We start from the raw sequence: 24,403 nt of genomic DNA on the forward strand, positions 1-24,403 counted from the left end.
TCTCGGAACAGTCATCACTGCAGCTCCTCTCAGCTCCTTCTCAGCTCCTCTCATTTATCAACCAGAATTCCGGCCTACTCACTGTCTTAAAAGGGAATGGGGGTGGGGACGGACATTTCTCAGCCTGTCACAGCTGGGTTTCTCCTTGGTTTAGTAGCATCTGAGTGATCTAAGGTCTAAGGTCATTAGGCAAGGTGAATTGCTATCTCCTTAAGAGAGGAATTATGTCCAAATAATAAAGTTATAGAGTGCCAGGTAGGTGCTAAAAGTGCATTATCTCATGTGACCCCACCCCCACCCCCCACTCCAGCTCTAAGAGGTAGGTACAGTTCTTTCAGACTAGGAAACTAAGCTAAAAGATGACCTCGTAATAATAGATTGAGCTTTGTACAGAGCAGTCTGAATTTAACCATTAGATTTTACTGCCTCTGAAGATGTGGGCCTTTTTCTACCTGAGAAATGCCTGAAATGGCCAAGTAAGGGCAATGTGAAGAATGGGCTTTGCCTGAATTATTGGTTTAAGGTTTTGTTTATTTATGGGTAATGGCATTTTAGGATTTTGCTCCTTTCTGAGAAGGTGTACATACTGAAAAAAATATGTAAGTAATTGAAGTACTTTGCAGGTACGATTCTGGTAAGGTGAAATCATTTGTGTTAAACCCACCTGAAAACATTTTCAAGGTAACAAATAGTAATAATAGAAAAGCCCTGCTACCAATCCAAACTAGTTATGTCATCTCACCTACCTGGCCTCAGTTTTCCTAGTCTATAAAAGGGGTTGGGAGAAGGGTTGTTGTGTTAGTTGCACTAAAAGAAGAACTTGAAGTTCTCTCCCAGATCTGATAGTCAGATTTCACCATTAAACTGGAACCATGATTCTACTACCAAGCTGGAACTTGCACTTTACCGTTAGCTATAATTCAGGCTATTTATTTTTCATCTTTCCCACTTTGGTTGGCTGGTTTTCTTAGGATATTTCAAAGCAAACCCCAAACGTTATGTCATTTATCCACAAATATTTCAATGCGTATTCCTAACAAGTAAGAGCCTTTCAATACATAACCCTTTTAAAAGCCCCAAAGGTAAACATTCTCATTCTCATGTGATGTTCAGACACCTAAGCGAATGCCCAAGTACATTGAGTTAGTTCATGATAGAGACACCAGGTCTTCTGATTCCGCATATGTTCTTTCCCCTCTGCTAGAGAGGGAGTATAGAAAAGTGGTTAAAAGCAGCAGTTCTGGGGAGGGAGGGATTGGGAGTTTGGGATTAGCAGGTGCAAAATATTGTATATAGAATGGATAAACAGCGAGGTCCTACTGTATAGCACAGGGAACTATATTCAATGTCCTGTAATAAACCATAATGGAAAGGAATATGAGAAAGAATACATATATATAATCAGAAATCAACACAACGTTGAAAATCAACTATACTTCAATAAAATTTAAAAAAAATTTTTTTAGGTGTCATTTTTTGGAGTCAGACTCCTGGGTTTAAAACCTAGTTTTACCACCTCCACCTATTGACCTTGGGCAAGTTACTTCATCTCCCTGGAATTCAGCCTCCTCATCTTAAGATGTATCATAATGTGGGGATCAAATGAGTTATTGTAGATAAAGTACTAGAACAGTGCCCCATACATAATAAGCACACAACCAGTGCCAGCTATTATTTTACCATATTATCATTTTACCATGCTGTTTTCCAATTTGGGGAGGAAGCGTGTTCAATAAAGAGAACACTGAGATCGCTTGTCTCAGCTGAGTTGCTTTGGAAACTTGTTATTTGTACTGTAGTGCGTCAGTACAGTCAATGATGAAGAAAACGTCTGCTTCCTTTTTTACACGAGTGGCAAACGTGAATGGAGTGATGTCCACCAAATATGCTGAGCGTCTCGGAGAAATCCAGGTATGCTGCTTACGTTACCAAGATTCATGAAAAGGTCTTTGTAGGACTTCCTGCCACCAAACCTACAGGCACAGCTGAATTTTCAGTTTTCATTCCTGTAGCATGGAAGAGGTGATCCTCCTTCTGTCTGAGACTGATTCTTCTGGCTCCTGCCCTAAGTCCCATCCCCCTCTCAGCCCCATGGCTCGCCTTCTTTCTGGTGAGTTCCCTCTCTTCTGGCTCCTTGCCATCAGCATTTAAATATGCTCAAGTATCTACCAGCTTAAAAAGTAAGTGAGAAACCCGGATCCTCCTGCATGTCTTGCCCTTAATCTTTATGATGACAGTCTTCTTGAGTCATTTGAGCTCATTGGTTCCACTTCTTTGCTCCTTTTCAATCAAACATTCATCCAAAAACTACCTGGTTTATAAGCCAGGCACTGTGCTGGGAGCTGGGGTCTAATAAGGAGGAAAACGGACCCTGTCTCTTTCCTCTTGGAGCTCACAGGCTGCTGGGGTTGACGGACACTAATAAAATAACCCCTAAGGTATATAATCACAAAGCACTGTAGAATGAATGAAAAGTTCAGGATGCTCTTTAGGTGAGAATTTAACAGAGTCATAACCTGGTTAGGGAGGTGGGGGTGAGGGTCCAAGGGAGATGTCCCTCAGATAATTTGAGCTGAGATCTGAAATATGAAAAGCATTAACCAGGCAGAGAATGGGGAATAACATTAGCGGTTACTAACATTAATTGGGGACTATAGTTCTATATTTTACTTACTTATTTATTTACTTACTTATTTTGGCCATGCCACGAGGCTTGCAGGATCTTAGTTCCCTGACCTGGGATCAAACCCTGGCCCCAGCAGTGAAAGTGCCCAGTCCTAACTACTGGACTGCTGGGGAATTCTCTATTTCTATACTTTACACATAACATTTCATTTAATTCTTTTTTTTTAAAATAAATTTATTTATTTAATTGGCTGTGTTGGGTCTTTTTGCTGTACTCAGGCTTTCTTTTTAGTTGCGGTGAGTGGGGACTACTCTTTGTTGTGGTGCGCGGGCTTCTCATTGCCATGGCTTCTCTTGTTGTGGAGCACAGGCTCTAGGCGCGTGGGCTTCAGTAGTTGCAGCACATGGGCTCAATAGTTGTGGCTCACGGGCTCTAAAGCTCAGGCTCAATAGTTGTGGCGCACAGGCTTAGTTGCTCTGCGGCATGTGGGATCTTCCTGGAGCAGGGGTTGAACCCGTGTCCCCTGCATTGGCAGGCGGATTCTTAACCACTGCACCACCTAGGAAGCCCCATTTAATTCTTGTAACAACTCTGAGGGGTAAGATTTAACCCCAGTCTACAGAAGAGGAAATGGAGGCATTGAGAGATTAAGTGCCTTGCCCAAGGTCATTGAACCTGGAAGGGGTAGAATGAGGATTTTAACCTAGACAGTTTGACAGTCTGAACTTGAACCGTGTTCTTGGCTGCAGGGACACAGAGTGTGTGGATAGCAGGCCTGATACTGCAGGACGCGTACTGCATGTGAGAAACAGAGAGGACAGTGGGAGGGAAGACAGAGGAAATGTGTGGTGAATTCTGGCTGGGAATCTAGGCAAGGGCTAGATCATACAGGGCTTACTAGGTCCTTTAAAGCATTTTGGTTTCTACCTTTAGAGTCCTGGCAGCTACTGAAGGATCTGAAAGAAGGAAGTGAAGTGATCAACTTTGTAGTTTTAAAAGATTACTCCAGCTGCTGTGTAGGGAACAGGTTAAAGGGGTATGCAATTTGATGTGAGAAACCAGTTAGAAGGCTATCATCATGGTTCAGGAGAGAGAGAAGACGGTGGCTTGAACTTGGATGCTGGAAGAGGAGACAGAGGAACCCACAGTGAGAAAAGATTGACAAGATGTGGTGATGAGTTAGATACAGGGGTGGTGGTGAGGAAAAAGTGTTCGACATGGATGGACTGTTGAACTGGATGAAGGGAGATACCATCTGCTGAGACGAGGTTTGGGTGGAGAGAGTGTTTGCCTTGGAGATATTGAGTCATCAATCGTATCTGGGTGTGAAGCTCAAAGAGGAGGTCTGGGGACTTTCCCCGGCGGTCCAGTGGTTAAGACTCCGTGCTTCCACTGCAGTGGGCGTGGGTTCGATCCCTGGTGGGGAACTAAGATCCCGCATCTGGACTGAAGATATGCATTTGGAAGATATCAGTGTAGAGACAGACAGTAAGTGAAGGGGATAGATGGGCATTGATGCAATTGATTTAATCCAATGCAGTATCACTTCTACTAAAGCTGCTGTGAACCAGGTTATCAATAATCCTATTGCTAAATACAGTGTCAAATTTCTAATTGCTATCTTACTGTTTCTCTTGGCAGCAATGGACTCTAATTGTGCCTGTTCTTCCTTTCATTTTTTATTTATTTACTTATTTATTTATTTATTTTTGGGCTGCGTTGGGTCTACATTGCTGCGTGGGCTTTCTCTAGTCGTGGCAAGTGGGGGCTACTCTCCATTGCAGTGTGCGGGCTCTAGGCACACGGGCTTCAGTAGTTGTGGCTCACAGGCTTGAGAGTGCAAGCTCAGTAGTTGTGGCACATGGGCTTAGTTGCTCTGCGGCATGTGGGATCTTCCCGGACCAGGGATCGAACCGTGTCCCCTGCATTGGCAGGCGGATTCTTAACCACTGCACCACCAGGGAAGTCCGGAAATGTTCTTACTTTGATTTAGGGTTACCACCCTCTCCTACAGTGTGGCATTTGAAACCACTCTCCTGGTTTTCCCTCAACCCGTGTGGTCCCTCCTTTGTTTCTTTTGTGAATTCCTTTTCTGCTTGTCAAGTAATCTTGTCGTTATTGTTGGTGATGGTGTTTTGTTCTAGGCCCTTTTCTCATTCCTCCTGGGCCATCTTATCTATCACTCTGCAGCTCTGAGTGGTCTTTTTAACACAACAGTCTGACAGATCACTTCTTTGCTGAAAACCCTTTAGTAGCTCCCCAACACCTTTGGGACAAAGTCGAACGTCTTTTGCTGTTGCTTCCTCCACAAAGCCTTCCCTGAGCTCCAAGTGTGGGACAGGGGCCTTCTGGCATCACTCCACACTGGACTGTCACTGCTCATTGGTCGTGTTCCCTCTTAAAGCGTGAGCTCCGTGAGGGAAGAGAGCATATCCCTTTCATAGCTGTATCCTCAGCAGACCAGACATACATATACCTGTGCAACAAATCAGTGAATAACAGAAAAGACCTTGAGAGGAGAAGGTGATTCCTTGTTGTGAACAGAAGCAACTAGATATTTTCATACCAAACAATGTGTTTTTTCATTTCTTTTACCCCTAATCTATCCCCTATCACTTAAGCAGCAGCAAGCCCTTTCTAGATGTACTGCTCTCTGCACAGGAATGATACAGAAGATCAGAGTCAAAGTCTTGGTTTTTGAACTCTTAACTAGACCTTTTAAAATCTATTGCAGAGAAGATGTTCTTGAAAGCTTCAGTCTTTTTAATTGTAAGAGCCAGTTTCTTGAGAGGGATTTTTTTTTTCTTTAGAAGCTTCCCTTTACATCTTTTTTTTAAAGCTCTTTATTGGAATATAATTGCTTTACACTCTTGTGCCAGTTTTTGAGGTACACCAAAGTATTTATACATATATCCCCATATCCCCTCCCTCCCTTGACTCCCTCCCACACTTCCTATCCTGGCCCTCTAAGTCATCACCCATCATCGAGTTGATCTCCCTTTGTTATACAGCAACTTCCCACTAGCTATCTATTTTACATTTGGTAGTGTATATAGGTCTATGCTACTCTTTCACTTCATCCCAGATTCCCCTTTACCCCGCCCCCCCCACCAACCCTGTATCCTCAAGTCCGTTCTCTACATCTGCATCTTTATTCTTGCCCTGTCACTGGGCTCATCAGTACCATTTTTTTAGATTCCATATATATGAGTTAGCACATGGTATTTGTTTTTCTCTTTCTGGCTTACTTCGCTTTGTATGACCGTCTCTACCCTTTACATCTTAAGAGACAGAACCTGATGAACCTAAAGTTCAGAGTTTAAGCCATCAACTGTTGAATTGGAAAGAACATGTGAGTTTCCCCTTCACACAGAAAATATAATCCTTTTTGAGCTTGCAGCAAAATTGAAAAAGATTGGGAAAGGAGAGCAGGAAAGTTTAGATGCAACTGTGGGGTTTTGTTTTCTGTCCCCACCACAAAACAATAGTAGACAGAGGGGGCTCACTCTCCACTTTGTTCCTGGAACTCTGAGGAGACAGAGGCTTTCAAAGTACCCTGTGTTAACAAGGGCAACTGCCACAGAGTAGATGTGGCACCATCGCCTGTGTAGGCAAAGCAGGCCAGAGATGGATTCCATCTCCTCACCACCTCCCAGCCTTCTCAACCCTAAGCCCAAGTCTCCTTGGCTCCTTGACCTTTGCAGGAAGTCGGGAAAGTTCCTTGGTGCCCAGCCCCTGAGAGGAGTGTGTGAGTGAGCTGAGAACTGGGTGCCTGCGGGGACAGCTGTGGGGTGGAGGGTGAGAACCCCACGGTAGAGGCTGGGGGGTACGTGGCCCAACCCAGGGACCTAATGGAGGCTCAGATGTACCAGGAAGAGCTGAAGTGGGAGCCAGTGAGCTCCCGACGAAGCAATCACTGCTCTGTGTCTACACCAAGACCACAGCTTCCACGCTCCAGAGAACATCATGTCTGCAGCAGCTGCAGTGCCCAATGGCCAAGACCAAGTGAAGGAAGCTACAGTTTATCAGTTAGGCAAAAGAGACAGAAGATGGCACTTGACCTTGGAGCCTGTTCCCTGATATCACGCAGTAGAACACTGTGAGGAGAAGGGAATGAGGAGGAGAATCCTAAGAGACTGAGTTTAAAGCTTGGAGTGACTGAGTTGTCTGGAATCGGCATGGTTTATTATTTTTCTGCCATTAGTAGAAAAAGGCGCTGAAGAGCAGGTCGAGAAATAAAGAAAATTATGTATTTCCTCACCTAAGTCTATGACCTGAGGTTGTAAACAAGCCTGCTGTACAAGTAAAGTTCAGAAAGGTGGGCTTGCGAGGGGAACTCCAGTACCTTCCAAGGACTGACCTGATTTCCCAAGACGACCGTGGACCAGGAGGCCTGTGTAACACCAACTCAGACATAGGTTTGCAAAGAATGGTCATGTATTTGAAAGCAAAAGTCTGCGGAGGAGCCAAGAGAAAGTCTCAAGTCAAATGGGGAGGTCTGATGGCAGTGGGTGGGGGAGGGGCGTGGAGGCGGGGGAGGGACGTGGAGGATGGAAGAGCCTTACCTGGAGCTCCCTTCTATAGTGTGGAAAAGTCTGGGGTTCTAGGAGCCTCATGGGATGCATTCTGAGCTGAGCAGTGTTGTGAGTGCATGCTGTTGTTGAATACATTGGAGAAACTGGAACTGATTTGAGGACATAGAAGTATTACATCCATTTATCTTTGTCCAGTTTGGATTCAAAACAGTACTTATTTATGGAGCATCCTCCCAAACTATTTTTAACTTGCAAAACTAAGCACCATTAAAAACTGGGCCTAAAAACACATTTGAATGATTCCAACTCACCCAGGAACAGGCTGGGATCAACCATGATTCTTAATACTTTTGATTTTACCTGTCAATAATTTAACTACTTTCTTCTTCGAAGAAGCTTATGCCACAAACCCCTGGGAATACACAGACTTCCATGAAAAAATGTCTAATGATATATACCTGAAATAAAATTTGGCAGTATCTGCTTAGTGCTAATAACTGAAGGTATGTCTTTGGGGCTCCTTAATCAAATTACACTGGAAAATATGAGTTGTGCTGGGAAACTTACAGTGCCAGAACCCCAAAAAAGTAGATTCTGTGTCCATCTTCGGAGCTATAGAAATCTCGGGTCAGTTTTCTGTATCATAGCCTGATTTACTTGTGCTGTGGCACATAGCTAGGAGCTAGTCATTTTGACTGTTATTGGCATTTGAAACTTCCCAGTGGTTAAGACACAAGGTTCTGGAGTCTAGTGACCCTGTTGAAATTCTGGGCCATCACTTTCTAATTGTGTGACCTTGGACGAATTATTTAACTTCTCTAAGCCTATGATTCTCCTGGAAACAGGGGATCATTCTAAGGGAAGTTGTCGTGAGAAATTAAATAATGCATGTCAGGTGTGTGACACCTGGTGCCAGGTAAAGGCTCAGTAAATGTTAGCTATTGCTATTATCATTATTTTACTTGTTTTGTATTTAAGCAAATCCTTCCTTAAGTAAAGCATAATGTATGAAAATCTAGATTTGCAAAAAAGGCTAAATGGGGGGGTATTTGCATAACAAAAGGGTTTTTCAGTTAATGAAAGAAATGATAACAGGGTTTGTTTCAGACAGTCAATTTCCCAGTATGTTTTCAATGATTTGATTCACACAAAACTGGGTTTATACGTTTGAGGAACATAGCTAGTGTATAAAGCAAAGGACATTTGTAATACACTCACTCAGGCCAGGTCTGAACCACTGGGACAAGTTAACAAGAACAATCCTGGCTATTCCCCTCTACACTTTTATAAAAGGATTACATGAATTCTCTGTGGTTTCAAAGGGCAGAGCTGGGACCAATGGGTGGAAGATACAGCAGGGGAGATTTCAGTTGAATATAATGGAAAACTTTATAAAACCACTGCCGTCCCAAACTGGAATGGATTGCCTCTGAGGTGGTATATTTCCCAACAATTCAAGTAAATTCATCAATTCAAATAAATTCAGCAATTCAAGTAAAACCTAGATATCAACTTGTCAGGACAGCTGGAATGACTATTGCATGAAATTAGGGAGGTGTTTCCCAATCCTGAAGACACAAAATATGCAAACTAGGCCAATTCTCTGCCTTGGATACCAGGAATAGGTTGTGGAAGGAGGTAGAGAGAGGCTATTTAGGAGGAGGGGTGGTGATAAAGGAAGTGAAATGGAAAAAAAGTACTGCTCCTCTGGTTGGGAAGTACTAGATTAAATGACTTCTAAGATTTCTTCTAAATTTAAAGATTCTAAAACTCTCAAATTGTTTCACAGATGTTATTTTAACCATATCCCTTGGAGAATTTTCCTATTTTAGTTGTAGAAAACTAGAACATAACACCTAAAGTAAGTGGTAAAATGGGAAAAGAATGAAGACATCCTGACCCTTTTAGACTTTTGAGCCCACAGCCTCTTACTCAGCTGGTGAGAATGAAAGTTGGGGAAACAGAAGATAGAAGTGGCCTTAAAACTAGAATGGGTGAAAATCAAGTCAAGTTTGGAAATTAGTGAAAAACAAGCTCAACCAAGTTTCCATATTACTAGCTTTAAAGACTTCGTACACCAGCATTCCTGGAGAAACATTTCAGAGTGCTGTAATCATACAACAAGTAAACCAAGACTGAACATGTGGAGCCAGTGTCCTCTTTAATGGGGCACCTAGAAGAAGAATCTCTGTCCCAGTTAGCCTACTTGTCTTCCAAATAAAGTTGATCATCTGGCCTTTGAATCAATAGGTTTACTTGGCCATATGTGACCAGATCCCACAGCTGTTTCCATTCCCAAGTCTATGCTACAAAGACTGCTTCCCTTCCGGTGGATACCATCTGGCAGGACAAAGCCAGCCTTGCCTAGAGAGAAAGTAAAAAGCCAATTATGGAGAGCAGAACCACTTTGCGATATAGATTTTATTGGCTATCTAGGAAGAGGAGAAACTGGTCACTAACAGGAAAGGAATGCTATCTCCTGGGCTGGCCCCAGAATCTGCTACTAGTAGATGAGAAATCAGAGATTCTGTGCAAAGGGTGATTGTCAGCCAGGAAAAACAGGAAGCTACCCAGTATCATAGTCAGTCATTCTAAGGAGAGGAAGAAAACATGGGGAATGGGGGTGAAGAAGAAATACTCTAGTTCTACAAACAGTGATATCGTCTTGGGGGGAGAATCTTTCCTTCCCTGTAGTCCAAGAATTGGCACAAAAGTCAGCACCCCATGGCCTCTAGTGCCCCCCATAACCTAATATTCCTCTGTGAGAACATCCCTGTCTGACCCCTGATAGGGAAGCAGAGGGAGGTGAGTCGTGAAGCTGCCCCAGATTCTGTGCTCCAGGTGGAGAAGGCCTCAAGAAGGTGAAGGCATGAGCTAATCTGAGCTTCCTGGCCCCATTTCCAAGGATGTGATTAGTGGAGAGGCACCTGGGACCTGCTCCATTTCAGGAAACCCGGTTATGGGAACTGGTGGGGCACAGACTTGGCTCAGGACCCAAGAGAAGCAGTTAACCCTTCCCAAATGCCTATATGAGAAACAGGCTCTCTTAACAGTTTCCCAGGGGGAAAGAAACTACTCAAGGGGACTTAGTTTTGCAACAGCCTGATAAGGGGGACCGCAGGGATATTTTCCACTTAAGTTCCTAGGGTCATCTCTTCAGGGCCTTTGAATGTTCTGGGGGAGCCTGAGAACAAAGTAGCTCCTAAGAAGTATCCAGGAATGATATACCCAGGGAGGGCACATTCAAAAGGGGAAGACAGCTCAACAGTTCTTAAAATGTCACTGTTCACCTGGTAGCATTCCCTAGGACGTCCTGGTTCCACTCAAACCCTTGGGTTTGGGCCAGAATCAATCTGGGGCTCTTTTGGCCACACAGGGGATTTCTTGGAATAAACAACATGTCCAAAGTGGGCATGCAACAGTAATCCAAATCCTGAGGCAGGTGGAGGAAAGCAGAGTCAACGTGCCGCTAAATCTAAGGACTGGGGAGAACCTGGCCCCCTGAAGACACTGTTAATAAGACCCTGAACTCTAGGACTGAAGATGTCTAAAGCATCATCCAAGGCTCCTTGGTTGACTAAGGTAACCTAACCTCACACAGGTCATTTCATTTCTTTGGGCCTCAAATTTTTTCATCTATTGGGGATCATTGGTAATCTCTACAATCCCTTCTGGCTCTAACACTCTACTGGTCTGAGGATGGGGTCTGGGTAAAAACAGTTTTAATAATGTGGAGTCAGTCCAATAGTATGTTAGTTACTAGACCCCAAACAGGATGGGGGCACACACTGATGGGTGAAAGAAGGGTGGGAGCTGTGGCTCATTCAAGCCTCAGTTTGCAGGGAGATGAGGGTATCTGAGTTCACCATCTTAGCTTTGCACAGAGGGGTCGGCTTCTCATGGTAATGTTAATGTCTCTGAATTACAGAACTCTGAGACAAGCAGTTAGGCAGGTCACATCCACGCAGGAGAAGGAAAGAGTGGTTAAGAGATTTTTATTTCAGATTCTGGCTCTGCAATTTACAAACTCAGCATCATACAACCTCTTCTTGGAACCTCATTTTCATCATGGGAGGATTACTTAAGATAAAGGAAAGGTGAAAACCACTTAGCACAGAGTAGGTGTCCACTGCATGGCAAGCCCGCATCAAACTTTGCTGACTACAGTGGTTTATGTGGTGGCAATCCTGATGGCTGGCCCTCAGATCACAGGCTCCCTTCCTCACTTCTGCCTACATCTGACTGTGTCCCTGGCCACCTCTGTTAGGCCTCCCCTGCCTCTGGATGGTGCTGGGTGTTCCTCTGCATGTTCACCCCCAAGGTTCACTCCAAGGACATGGGCTGGAAGCAGGACGACCAACTCATCTGAAGTACTTCTACGTTGGTAGCTGTTCCTCCACCCTTCCTTCCCAATGTCATTCTCAAGGTGGAGCATTTTCTGCTGAGCCAACACTCTCCATGGGAAATACTTTAAAGAGCCATCTTCGGCATCTTGGTTTCTTGCCCATTAACTGATGAAGATAACAATTATCTCACAAGATACTTGTGAGAGTAACAAAACTTATGTAAAGAGCCAGTGGTATCCGACAACAGGCAGTCAGTCATTCAGTCTTAGCTCCCTTCCCCTTGGCAACTCCCCTTCCTAAAGGGGACACCTGAGCGAGAAGGGAGTGAAAGGGAGAGGAAGGCTCCAATGATTCCCCAAATGTCAGCTCTACTGAAATCCGAGATGGTATTATGATGACTTTTTCATAAATAAAAGCCACCTTTCTCCAATAGGTCTACCTGTGAACAACAGAGATGGGGAGGGAGGTCAGCAGCGCTGAGCAAAGATGGACAAGGCTATGACTCAGGTCTCAGTGGACGTGTTCTCCGGAGTAGTACCCAGGTTGTGTACTGGACAGGCACTCTGCCAGCTCCCCTGCCTGTTCTGCCCAGCCTTGGCTTCTTGGAGCTGGGGTGGAAGAATTTTCCCTGAAGGAAAGCAGCCAACACCCTGCCCCACCCTTCTCCTTGGGCAACTCTTTGCCAGGCAGGACTCTCTCTCACCAGTTTTCTTTCGGATGCCTGAGGAACCAGCTGCCAAATCATCAGTTTGGGCTCAAGCCCCTCTTACCCACGCCCCTCCCTTTAAAGCCCTGAGTTCAGCAGCTGCCGTCTGGAGGACTTACCTTTCCGATTAGCTGGGAATGCTCTTGGAAAACCCCGGAGCTTTTCCAGTCAGCTGCAGCCTAAGAAAGCCAGGTCCTGTCATTGGCATATTTAGTGCACAGTCAAACGTGGGGGCATGTTCCTTTCCAGATTCTGCCTAGCGGCTGGCTGGGCACTCTGGGATTAAGCTCGGGACCTGCTTGGGACAGGTTGCCAGGTAAAATACAAGACGCCCAGTCTTGAATTTCAGATGAATGCATTTTTTTTTTTTTTTTTTTACTATACATATGTCCCAAATGTTGCATGGGATACTCATATGATTTTAAAAAAATTGTTTTTAAATCTGAAGTTCAACTGTAATTCTTTTTTAACCTGCCAAACCTTGGAAATCAGAGGTTTGCCTGGGGCGCCTGGGGCACCTGGGCACCCCCTCCCCGGGGAGCATCCCCCCGGAAGTGAGACTGTTTGGAGGTCAAGCACCGGCAGCCCCTCTCCCAGGCGAAGGCAAAGAGCTGAGGGCTGCACCTCGCGACGGGACCGTGGGAAAGTTCTTTCGGGAAGAAGGAGTAGTGGTGGCCTGGCCTCATTCCTGCTCGCCTCCAGCCTCGGTCGCCACCCGGGGCTCTCCCCAACCCCGAGGCCCGCCCAGCCGTCCGCCCACGGGCCGCTGCGACTGCGGGAACCCCTCCCCGACCACTCCAGGCAGGTCCCGGCGGCTCGCGGCGGGGGCGGGGGGAGGAGTGCGCACGCGCGGCCGGCCGATGGGCGGGGCTTGCGCGGGGGCGCGGGCGCGGGGGCGCGGGGGCGCGGGGGCGCGGGCGCGGGCGCGCGGGCGCGGGTCGAAGTCCGGGTGGGCGGTCCGCTCCTGGGCGTCGCTGCTGCTCCCAGCGCGCGGAATGGAGGGGACTGCCAGGGCCGTCTGCGAGGTGATGCCGGGATGGGAGAGAAAGCAGAGGAGGATACTCTGAGGAGACGGGCCTTGTGAGGAGGCCGCGAAGTTTGGGCAGGGGGGATCTGGCGTGGCCTGAGGGGGAGAAGGGAGGTTCGGGAATGACAGGATTGGGTGAAAGCGTGTCCCACGCGGGGTTGTGAGGAGTCGGTGAGAAGTGGGGCGTGGGCGCTCCTGGGCGGTGAAGCCCGCGGGGTGTGGGGGGCAGGGCTGTCCGCTGAGCGCTGGTGTCGCCCCCACCTGACCGCTGAGAAAAGCGAGGCTCGGGCCGCTCAGGTGTTTGCCGAACTTCAGCGGACGCCCAGGTTCGAGCCCGGGTGCCAGCCCAGGAGGAGCCGCCGTGCCGGGAGGGCGCGCAGAAGGCGGGGCTGGGCGAGCTGGGGTGGGGGAAGTCGGGGCCAACCCGTGCGAAGTGGGAGCAAGGGAAGGTCGTGTCCGGCCCGCGGGTCAGCCGAAGAGGGGAGAGGATTCCTAGGGCAGGTCCTGGGACAGGTAGCTGATGAGAGGCTGAGGTTCGGGGGCCTCGTTCACCCAGCTCGGACCGCACCGCGGACCAGAGATGCTCTGGAGGGTGGGACTGAACACCTGGCCCCGACTCGCCACCTGTGTTCATTCACGGCAGCGTTTTTGCAGCCTGACGTGATTGAATTCTTCACTACTGGCCTCATATTAGACAGATAAACTAACTACTAGTACTAGTACTTAACCAGTAGATAAAATAGAACCAGAACAAGGGGTTGACCTGAAGGCACCTCGAGTTCTCCCAGTCTTCCTTGCCTTCTTTGTCATCAAAGAAAGTTGGAGGTTTAGATTTTACAGATGACAGAACCTAGGATAGAACCCAGAGCTTCGGACTCACAGGCTAATGTTCTTTTCCCAACTGGTCTCTTATTATGGATAAAGAAACTGCGGGAAAATCTGAACAGAGGGAGCGCAGTAAGTCAGAGGATGTGTGAAGGGAAGTGTTAGACTGTAGAAATGCCTGGAAACCATCCTTACAAACTGGTACAAATTAGGATCTTAGTTCCCAAGTTCTCATGCTGAGATCTCCCTGCCTTTAAAAAAAAAGGGGTGGTGGTGGTGGTGGTAATCACTTTCGCTATGGTACCTCAGTGTGGAAGTGAGAGTCTACTTTCATAAGTAGTCATGGAAAGTAAACACAACATATTTGATTTTAAAATTGTCTCATCGAGATTGAATGTTTTACCAAGATAGGGTGGAGACCTGTTCAACTTAAAATATTGTGTGCAGATGAATTTGTTAGAAATAATAGCTACTATTTCTTAAGCATTTCCGATATGCCAGGCACTGTGTTAAACATTTTGCCCATGTTGTTTAGTTTGCGTTCAGCAGCCACCATATGTGGTAGATTTGTCCTCATTTTTGTAAATGAGGAAGCTGAGGTACAGAGAAGTTAAGTAACTTGTGTGAGGTCACATGCTAGTATTTGGCTTATCCGGGATTCAAACCCAGGCATCTGCTTCCAGAGCTAGTGCTCTTAACTACTATTCTGACCCTTAGAAATGTTGATTTGATGAAAGGTAAAGATGATTCACAGGCAGATGCCATTCTTATTCATAATCTTCATGTTAGCTTTTATTTGGGGAGAAAAAAAAAACAGGAAAAACAAACTCCCACTTAATTTTTCCAAATTATTATTTCCAGATGAATTTATCCTTTGAACAAAGCAATTTTTTTGTCTCCATTTCCTGTCTTGGACATTGTGTTGAATTTCACTATCTCCTTCTTTGTGTCACTCACCTAGCTATTTCTTCTGTTTACACACAATGCTTGTTCTTAACAAATGTAAATCTGACATTTTGTAAGCAAGAATATTATTTTTTGGAAATGAGAATTATTAATTTAACTGTATCATACAAGTTTGTTATTACCATGTTTTTTAAAGAAGGTTGTGTTTTCTTTGAATTGTGCCCTTTTCAGATATTGAAATATTTAATAATTCACTGGAGGTGTGAAACAGCAGGAGTATCAAAGGGAGCATTGCTGGAAGGACAGCTCGCGATTTCCATAGAAGCATTAAATTCTAAGCACCAGGCAAATACTCTTCATTGTGTAACAACTAGTAAGTGGAGGAAGAAAAAATATTGATTTCAATCTTTGTTTTGTCATGATTTATATTATAGTTTATTTAAAATTTTCAATTAGTTATAATCTTTTATCATATTACTCCAGATTTGTTCCATAATTAAACTTAAATGATGATGAGATACGTATCTCGTGATACTTATTTACAAATCTGTCATACAGGAAAGGTGAGTAGGATGACTTATCAAGGATTATTTATTTTACTGGTTTAAGTTCAGATTGCTCAGAAACAATCCAACTCTTGCTCTTGGTTTTAATCTTTTTCACAGCTTAATTATATTACATTGAATTTTATCTCCTCTTTCTTTCATATCTAGCTTTTGGTAGTTGGAAAGGAGCCAAAAAATAAAGGAAAAGAAATAAGATGATGAATAGTACATACTTTGATAATCCTAACTTGTAGTTAATTTGAAAATATATATCTCTTCTATTTGGCTCTTATTCTTTCATCATTTTTGCCTGTACTCTTGGAAAGAGGATGCATTGAATGGCCCTGACACAAATAATTTTCTTGAGGTTGTGAAGTGGTAACTTTTTTGTCTGCCTGTTTTTGGGGATGTGTGTGTGTGTGTGTGTGTGTGTGTGTGAGGGAGGAGGTTATTGAAGAATACTTTGGAATGAAGTTGTCCATCAGCCTTAGAGGAGTCACCCTGAGTCCCAATTGAGACTGGATAGCACTTTGGGCTCTGCAAGATATTTTCTCACCTGAAGTGGAATGACCTGTCTTCTCTTTGTGTACCTAGCAGTAAACATCCTCAAGAGGGGTATGATAGTTTGGTTTGCTGTTACTCTGCATAAACTCCACTCTGATTGGACAGAATGCCCACCATTCGTGAGAGAGGTGGTTAGCTACATGACTAGGGTGATGTTGGTCTGCATATGGTTGTATTAGCTTATGCATTGATTCTGATCCAGTAAACTGTAGTCAAGGTGGCAGGATTGATTTCACTAAAACAAAAGGACTCGAGCAACAATAGCTTTTGTCAAGAAACTGAATTCCATAGACGTTTTGAGCCTAATGGACCTCTTCAGCCCATCTAGTATAAGGGGCATTTCTCTTCTATTTGTTGTCTCTTATCTGTATTATTTTTATTATTTTTTTGGCAGGAGGAAAGGCGATATGTGCTTGTCATGAAATATTATAACATTACAGAAACGCATATTACGGAAAGTGAGACTCACCAGTAATCTCACCCCTTGAGATAATTCTTAACATTCAATATATATTCTTCTAGGTTTTTCTAATGCATGTGTTCAGAGTCTCTCACCAGGTGGAGAAAAAGCCAGATTGCCAGCATTCTGGGATTGAGGGATCGGGGTGGGGCAGGGGTGTTGGAGGGGGCAGGTTGTACCTCAGCATTCAGTGTTTATGTTCAGTGTTTATATTCACTCAATCCATTTGTTTTTAGCACAACTTTAGTTCCCAGCCCGGAGACCCATGATTCTATCTTTTCAAAGAATAACCTCTCCCTAGCCCCTCACCAGGGTTAGGGAGGGCCAGTCCTTAGACGGCTGAGGGGAGAAGGTAATCTAAAGATCTGACTACTTCTTAAATTCATTTTTTCAGCTGACTCTCCTTATTTTGGCTCCCACTCCTACTTCCAGAGGTTCCTGATACTGCCATTTTTGGGTCTTTGGGGATTTTGTTGTATAACTGGTGGTGTTTCTTTGTCTTCCCTTTTTTTGCTTATAATTCAATTTTTCAGGTCTTGAGATCTAAGTCCTTTCCCACTAGTCCTTCTGCTTTTCTGTTTCTATAATTTTATTATAATCATCTTACTTTCTTATTCTATATCTTTGTGGATTTACTCCTTTAAAAAATATCCTTTTCTATTGTTTCACTGAGATTTCAGGAGAGGGTAAAAGTAGATGTATTGTTCAGTCTGTCTTCTTTACCTGAAAGTGTGGAGTGATGTCGTTGGTCTGAAACCTCTGATGATGAAGAGCCATGTATTAGTTACTGAGGGCTGCTGTAACAAAGTACCATAAGCTGGGTGGCTTAAAACAAAGTAAATTTATTCCCACACAGTTATGAAGGCCAGAAGTCCACAATCAAGGTCTCAGTAGGGCTGGCTCCTTCTGGTGGCTTTGAGGGAGAAATCTGTTCCTTATCTCTCCCCCAGCCTCTGGTAGTTGCCAGCAAGCCCTTGGTATTTCTTGGCTTGTAAACGTATCGCTCCAGTCTCTGCCTCTGTCTTCATGTAATGTCCTCCCTTGTGTTTATCTGTGTCTTCACATGGCCTTCTTATAAGGACACCAACTGGATTTAGGGCCACCCTAATCCAGTATGACTTCATCTTAACTTGATAACATTTATGAAGACCTTATTTCTGAATAAGGTCATATTCACAAGTAATGGGCCTTAGTTCTGCAAAATCTCTTTTAGAGGTACAAAGTGCAACTCACAACAAACCAGAAAATTTTATTGCTGGAATGATCCATCTGTGAGAAGCTGAGAGATGACTATATATTGGGCTGGCCAAAAAGTTCGTTCATATTTTTCTGTAAGATGGCTCTAGTAGCACTTAGTTGTCTTTAATTTCATTCAAAACAATTTTGTTAGATCGTACTGACAGCTGTCATATCAGTGTGCATTTAAAAAAAACTTACCAAATTGGTGAATTTTTGTGTAGACATTTTAATATTGAAGATGGAAGAAAAAAAGCAACGTTTTCAGCATATTATGCTTTATTATTTCAAGAAAGGTAAAAATTCAACTGAAGTGCAAAAAAAAAAAAAAGATTTGTGCAGTGTATGGAGAAGGTGCCATGACTGATCGAATGTGTCAAAGGTGGTTTGCGAAGTTTCGTGCATCAGATTTCTCGCTGAATGGTGCTCCACGGTTGGGCAGATCAGTTGAAGTTGATAGCGATCAAATCGAGACATCAGTTGAGAACAATCAACGTTATACCATGCAGGAGATGGCCGACCTACTCAAAATATCCAGATCAAGCACTGAAAATCATTTGCACCAGCTTGGTTATGTTAATTGCTTTGATGTTTGGGTTCCACATAAGTTAAGTGGGAAAAAACCTCCTTCACTGTATTTCCGCATCCGATTCTCTATTTAAACATAACGAAAACGTTCTGTTTTTAAAACAAATTGTGACGGGTGATGAAAAGAGGATACTGTACAATAACATGGAACGGAAGAAAGAGTGGGGCAAGCAAAATGAACCACCACCAACCACTCCAAAGGCCAGTCTTCATTCAAAGAAGGTGATGTGCATATGGTGGGATTGGAAGGGAGTTCTCTATTATAAGCTCCTTCCAAGTACTGCTCCCAATTAGACCAACTGAAAAAAGCACTGTATGAAAAGCGTCCGGAATTAGTCAACAGAAAACGCATAATCTTCCATCAGGATAATGCAATACTGCATGTTTCTTTGATGACCAGGCAAAACTGTTACATCTTGGCTGGGAAATTCTGATTCATCCGTTGTATTCACCAGACATTGCACCTTCAGATTTCTATTTATTTCGGTCTTTACCAAATTCTCTGAAAGGAAAAAATTTCAATTCCCTGGAAGACTGGGGCAGTGATTTACTCAAAAAGATAAAATGTTTTGGGAAGATGCATTATGAAGTTGCCTGAAAAATGACAGAAGGTAGTGAAACAAAACAGTGAATACATTGTTCAATAAAGTTCTTGGTGAAAATGAAAAATGTGTGTTTTTTACTTAAACACTGAAGGAAATTTTTGGCCAACACAATATTTTCCTATCAGTAATTGTTGAAGGCTTTAACAAATATTATTACTGCAGTGTTTCCCAAAATGTGTGCTACAGGATGTTTATATAAATTATGAGAAAGGAGTCATGCAGTCATCTAAACTTGGGGAATGCTGGTTAAAATCAAATGAGTTTTGTTACTTTAGACCTTCTCAGAACCTTTAATATGCCAGTATGGACTGTGAATTCTTAAAAATGGGCTGTAGTATATAGCATTTCCCAAACATATTTGACCTCATAGCTTTTTTTTTTTTTTTAATCTTCTGTTCTATAAAGAGAATTTGGGGGAATGCTGTTGGTTTAAAAAAAGTGTTCTGTCATCTTTGCATTTGAAGGCTAGCACATTATTACTTTAGTACAGAAAGATTAGAAGCATAACTGAAAATTTGGAGCTGGGTTGGGTGTGGAGCAGGCAGGATGATTGCTCTCCCTTCACATGTTCACCCAAAGTGACCCAAAACAATTCTTGATATGATACTTGTTAAAACTAAGAAAGGTTGTTAGACAGCGTGATAATGCAATCATGGACACACTGTGAGACATACAGGTTGTGGTTTGTTTCTTGTTCTAGCTCCTCACTAATCCCTAGTGTCGGCCTGCTACCACCTTCCATCCCTGTCCCAATCACAATCACCCACTCTTTTAGGTCAGAATCAGTGTATGCCTGTGAGGAACAGTAAGTTAAAAAAATTGTTCTTTATTAAATGTTCTATGCTACCTGGGCTCAAGCCTTTTGAAGTATGTATCATTTACCGGGAAACATTCAAAATCTGGAGATCTAGAGCACTGCTATCTGATAGAACTTTTTGTGATGATGGAAATGTCCTTTATCTATGCTATTCAATACAGTAGCCATTAGCCACATTTGACTATTGAGCACTTGAAATGTGGCTAGTGTGACTGAGGAACAGAGTTTTTCATTTAATTTAATTTAGTTAAACTCAAATAGCCTCATGTAGCTAGTAGCTACTGTATTGGACAGCACACATTTAGAGAATGGTATTGCCTCTCATTCTAGGTTAGTGATTCTCAACCTTTTTTTCTTGCTTGAAGAATACATTTTTCTTGAAGGATAGACACACTTCCATTGGTGTGGCAGTGATTCTTAGATTCTTTTTTTTTATTTAAAATTTTTTTTCTTTAAAAAAAGTTTTATTGAGATATAATTGACATATAAACTGCATATATTTAGTGTACAATTTGATTTTTTTTACTAGTCATCTGTTTTAAACATATTAATGTATATGTGGTAATCCCAATCTCCCAATTCATCCCACCCCAACCCCCCACTCCCCCTCCTTGGTGTCCACATGTTCTCTACATCTGTGTCTCTATTTCTGCCTTGTAAACTGGTTGATTTCTACCATTTTTCTAGATTCCACATACATGCGTTAATATATGATATTTATTTTTCTCTTTCTGACTTACTTCACTCTGTATGACAGGATTCTTAGATTCTTGATTACAGGGTTGCATCACTCTGGGAGAAGGCATGTTCTAGTTGGGAAAAAAGCCTCCAGGTGGTTCTGAACTTCTCCCCGATCTTAGGTGCCTGCTTTCTCCCTCACTCTCTTTCCCTGAAGAATTATTGCTCTAAGTGTTCTAATGTTCAGATTTAGAACTCTAGTTACAGAGAATTCTTACCTGATGGTCTAGTAAAGAGTAAATTTACTAAAGAGTAAATTGGTTAAAAGAAAGGCCAAAAATTTTAACTGACTCTCATAGTGGACTGTAAGGTATTGGCATGATATACTCTGGTTACTAGCAACAGTTTTCAGTCTTCCTATGATCCTTTTCTATCGGGAATAGTAATGTCCAAAGAGGCAGCCCTGGTGTTTATATAGGTAAAACGGCTTGCTATTTGGTTCTCATCTTAGACGTTATTCTGCCCCTGAACAATTGTAGCCTCATAATACTTCTTTGGTGCCTCCATTTTTACTGAATTCATAAGTACCAATTCTGTATCTGTCAACAGTGATTTCAGGCTCCCATATGATTCTTTAGATAAAATCCATGTAATTGTGCTATTTGTGATACTTCTTTGTCTTCTGTTTCTTACAGTTGCTTCTGCAGGAAGCATTTATGGTGGTTTGGTCCTCAAGAAATTCCTAAAAGGTAAAGAATCACCCACCTTCCACAAAATTAAATCTCTTCCTGTCAACAAATTTGGTATTTTCTGAAACAAACTTAACATATGCTGAAAGACAGGGTTGTCAGATTTAGCAAATAAAAATACAGAATGCCCACTTAACTTTGAATTTCAGATAAACAATGAACACTTTTTTAGTATATTTGCATGTTCCATGCAATAGTTTATCCTGTACTTTATCTGGAAATCCTGCTGAAAGATGATCTATAAAATTGTATGGGTGTAGGAAAATTGTATAGACCTAAGACAAGATACCTAGGTCACTGTAGCTTCACTGAATACTCTCCATACAACTAAGGCAGAATTTTCTCAGATGTAAAATACAGTTTTTGGTAAAGTATTTGTTCCTATCTGCCTCAAAGAAATAATGTATGGAGAGTGCTTTTACTGTAAAAGATTTTGGCTAGTATTAGTGCTGTTCTCCACATGCCAAAGTTGGTATGGTTTAGGAGTTTTCAGTGACCTTGGTTTTAGAAGTTTTTCTTTCTTTTGACTTGAGAGTAATCTGAAACCAAAGGACATACATTATTTTAAGGAGACCAAAATGATTTGAAAACCATTGTGCTTTCATTTTTATCTTTTATGGTTGTGTGGCTTGTACCTTCCTTTATCTTGGTCATATCAAAGAAAAGAAGGAACTATTTTTTTCAACTCGCAATATGACTAAAGACATAAACATACAGGAAACAATTCTACCTTTTGAAACTTCTTTATTGAAGTCATTTTTAGTTAAAGCATGGGGATTTAAAAGTGCTTGCTTGTTAATTTAAGGGTCATCAGGTATGTTCCCTTTTGCCTTTGAAATTGTCTTGGCCCTCTGAATCTACCTTCCAGCTGTCTGTACCCTGGATTCTTAATAGACCTCAGCTTTTCGCTCTGTGGTCCTAATTTGTTTAGATTCTGCTTGGTGTGCACACATTTAAAAGCAGTAATTGTGGAAGGCAAGTAATAAAACAAAAAATAAATTGAGATTTTTGTTCTTAGCTCCATGACAGATATTCTGTGGGAGCTTGGGTAGAATGTTTTCCCTGTAGTAATAATCAAAATGATGATTTATTGAGCATTTACTGTGTGTTGAGCTTTGTGCTTGACACAGAGGGGTTACAGTGGTGAACAGGATAGATTTGGCTTCTGCCTTAGTCCTCTATTTAAGATATCTTAATCATTTAATTATACTGCCTCCCAAAGCCTATGCCTGGAAGAAAGAATCAGCTTACTGTCCTGGAGAGTTTGCCACATTTCTAAGACTTCTAGGAAATCTGAATTCAACTTTAAGAAACATGAGTTGACTACCTCAAAATCATCTCGTCTATTTGTCAATCTTTAGTTCTCTTCCTTTTTAGATTATGCCATTGAGATGATGCAAAGAGTGGAAAGATCACTCTTAATGCTTCTGCTCCAGTTAAATGTGTGAAAGTACTTTGAAAGAAGCAAAAATTCATAAAAATAAAAGGGAGTATGTTATTAACACTAGGGAGGAGACAGGAATAGTACCTGCAGCATAAACCTGTACTGCACAGTGAGTGGTTAGATCATACATAATGCTGCTTCTTTGACTAATATTTGTGAAAGTGCTTTGAAAAAAGTGAAAAGCCACGTAAGTACAAGGAAATGATTTTATTCTCATTGTTAATACTCGGGAGAAGGTATTGAGTCGAGTATAGTTTATGGAATAACCACCTATTTATTATGCTAATACAAACTTTAGACAGTTTGTCATGTTGACTTAGTTTTAATTTATTTTAAAAGCTCAAAGCAATTTTGTGCATATTTATTTAATCTATTTTCATATCCTTGTGATAAAGTGGAGGTGACTAACTTTTTGTACAAAGAGGAAGTACTGTGCATCAAGTACACAATAAAATTTGAGTAATTTGCTCATAGTCACATTTAGTAGCCAACTTTAGCCTGTCTTCTCTCCAGATGTTAGACTCATGATATTAACTTCCACTCAATAATGCTATTTATTCTTACTAATTAGTAGCAAAAATGACTCAGTGAAGCTCACAAAGGAAACTGTCCAAGACTAAGATTTGAATTCCTTAGCTCCCTGACTTATATACCATTAATATGACTTTATTACTATTGTTATTTATTTAGCATTCCTATAACATTATTAGCAAACTGCTTTAAATTGGTCCATTCACAAATCTCTACACTATTTAATTAACTTCATCAGGTAGTCTCTAGTGGCTGACTCATTAACCGTAAGATTTCCAGGTGCTGAAGAATTACGTACCTGTACAAAATTAATAGTGTGCCTCTGAATTCAGTTTGTTAGCTGTGTCATCCTCTTCATTGTTCAGCTGATTTCTCTCAGTGCCTAAAAAGAGGTCTGGGGAACTATACCGTTGTAGAGCCAACCAGCTTCAGTTTCCTTTACTCTTCAATCTATTCCATCAGAGTTGTATCAAAGTACGAGTACATTTTCTCTGGATCTGAAATACTTCAGATCAGTTCCTATACAAACAGGCTCATATTTCTTGGTGTTTTATTTATGCTAGATTAATAAACAATGACCAAAATAATCTCCCTGTTTTTCTACCTCTCTAATGATTTATGTTCTTCTTAAATTTTCTTTCTTCTCTGATCCCTAAATATTAATATTTGTACTTTTGTCCAGTAAGCCTTTATTGAACCTCTACCTTGCCAAAAGGAAGTTATAGGGAGAAGTACCTCTAAAAATGAAATACAGTGTAGTAAGTACTACAGCGTTTCTTTGGTAACACAGCAGATATTCCCTAAAGTTCAGTCACCAATACGCCTTTCTTCCCTTTATTATTTTGCATCATTATTCTATATTTACTGCAGATATCTTCTACTTTTAAGGCTTTATCATTTCTATGTTGATGAGACTTATTTTCTTTGTCTCTATCTCTAATGTGTTTCCAGCTTTGACTGTCAATTAGACTATTTCATTTGAGGGTTCCTCTGAAATATCATGTGTAATATGTCTAAAATAGGGTTCATTTTCTTAAACTAACTTGCTGTGTAATCTCCATTCCTTTCAGTAATACTAACATTTTCATAATTCTCCAGACTTAAAATTTCTGGCTTTTTTTTGAGGGGAGGGGAAGACTTCTTTTCTTTTCTCCATTATCTCATGTAATTGAATTTTTGGTTAATTCTGCTTTTACAGTGTAGAATTATTATTTA

General features: G+C 42.1%; 1 protein-coding gene across 13 annotated transcripts in view; it reads left to right on the forward strand.

Moving 5' to 3' along the window:
• Positions 1-13,108: 13,108 nt before the first annotated feature.
• Positions 13,109-24,403, forward strand: part of TOP6BL (TOP6B like initiator of meiotic double strand breaks) — a 94,836-nt gene continuing 83,541 nt past the window's right edge. For 3 of the 13 annotated variants that reach the window (XM_057725562.1, XM_057725553.1, XM_057725555.1), the window contains exons 1-3: positions 13,109-13,238; positions 15,203-15,344; positions 21,160-21,213. In XM_057725562.1, the coding sequence (XP_057581545.1) occupies positions 13,209-13,238; positions 15,203-15,344; positions 21,160-21,213 (226 nt within the window). In that variant the 5' untranslated portion in view covers positions 13,109-13,208. Of the gene's footprint in view, positions 13,567-13,774; positions 14,198-14,223; positions 14,803-15,202; positions 15,345-21,159; positions 21,214-24,403 lie in introns of those variants that run through there. The other 10 variants (XM_057725556.1, XM_057725557.1, XM_057725558.1 and 7 more) reach the window with 9 other exon arrangements.

The sequence above is a fragment of the Hippopotamus amphibius genome, chromosome 3, assembly GCF_030028045.1.
Source record: "Hippopotamus amphibius kiboko isolate mHipAmp2 chromosome 3, mHipAmp2.hap2, whole genome shotgun sequence".
Lineage (NCBI taxonomy): Eukaryota > Metazoa > Chordata > Mammalia > Artiodactyla > Hippopotamidae > Hippopotamus > Hippopotamus amphibius.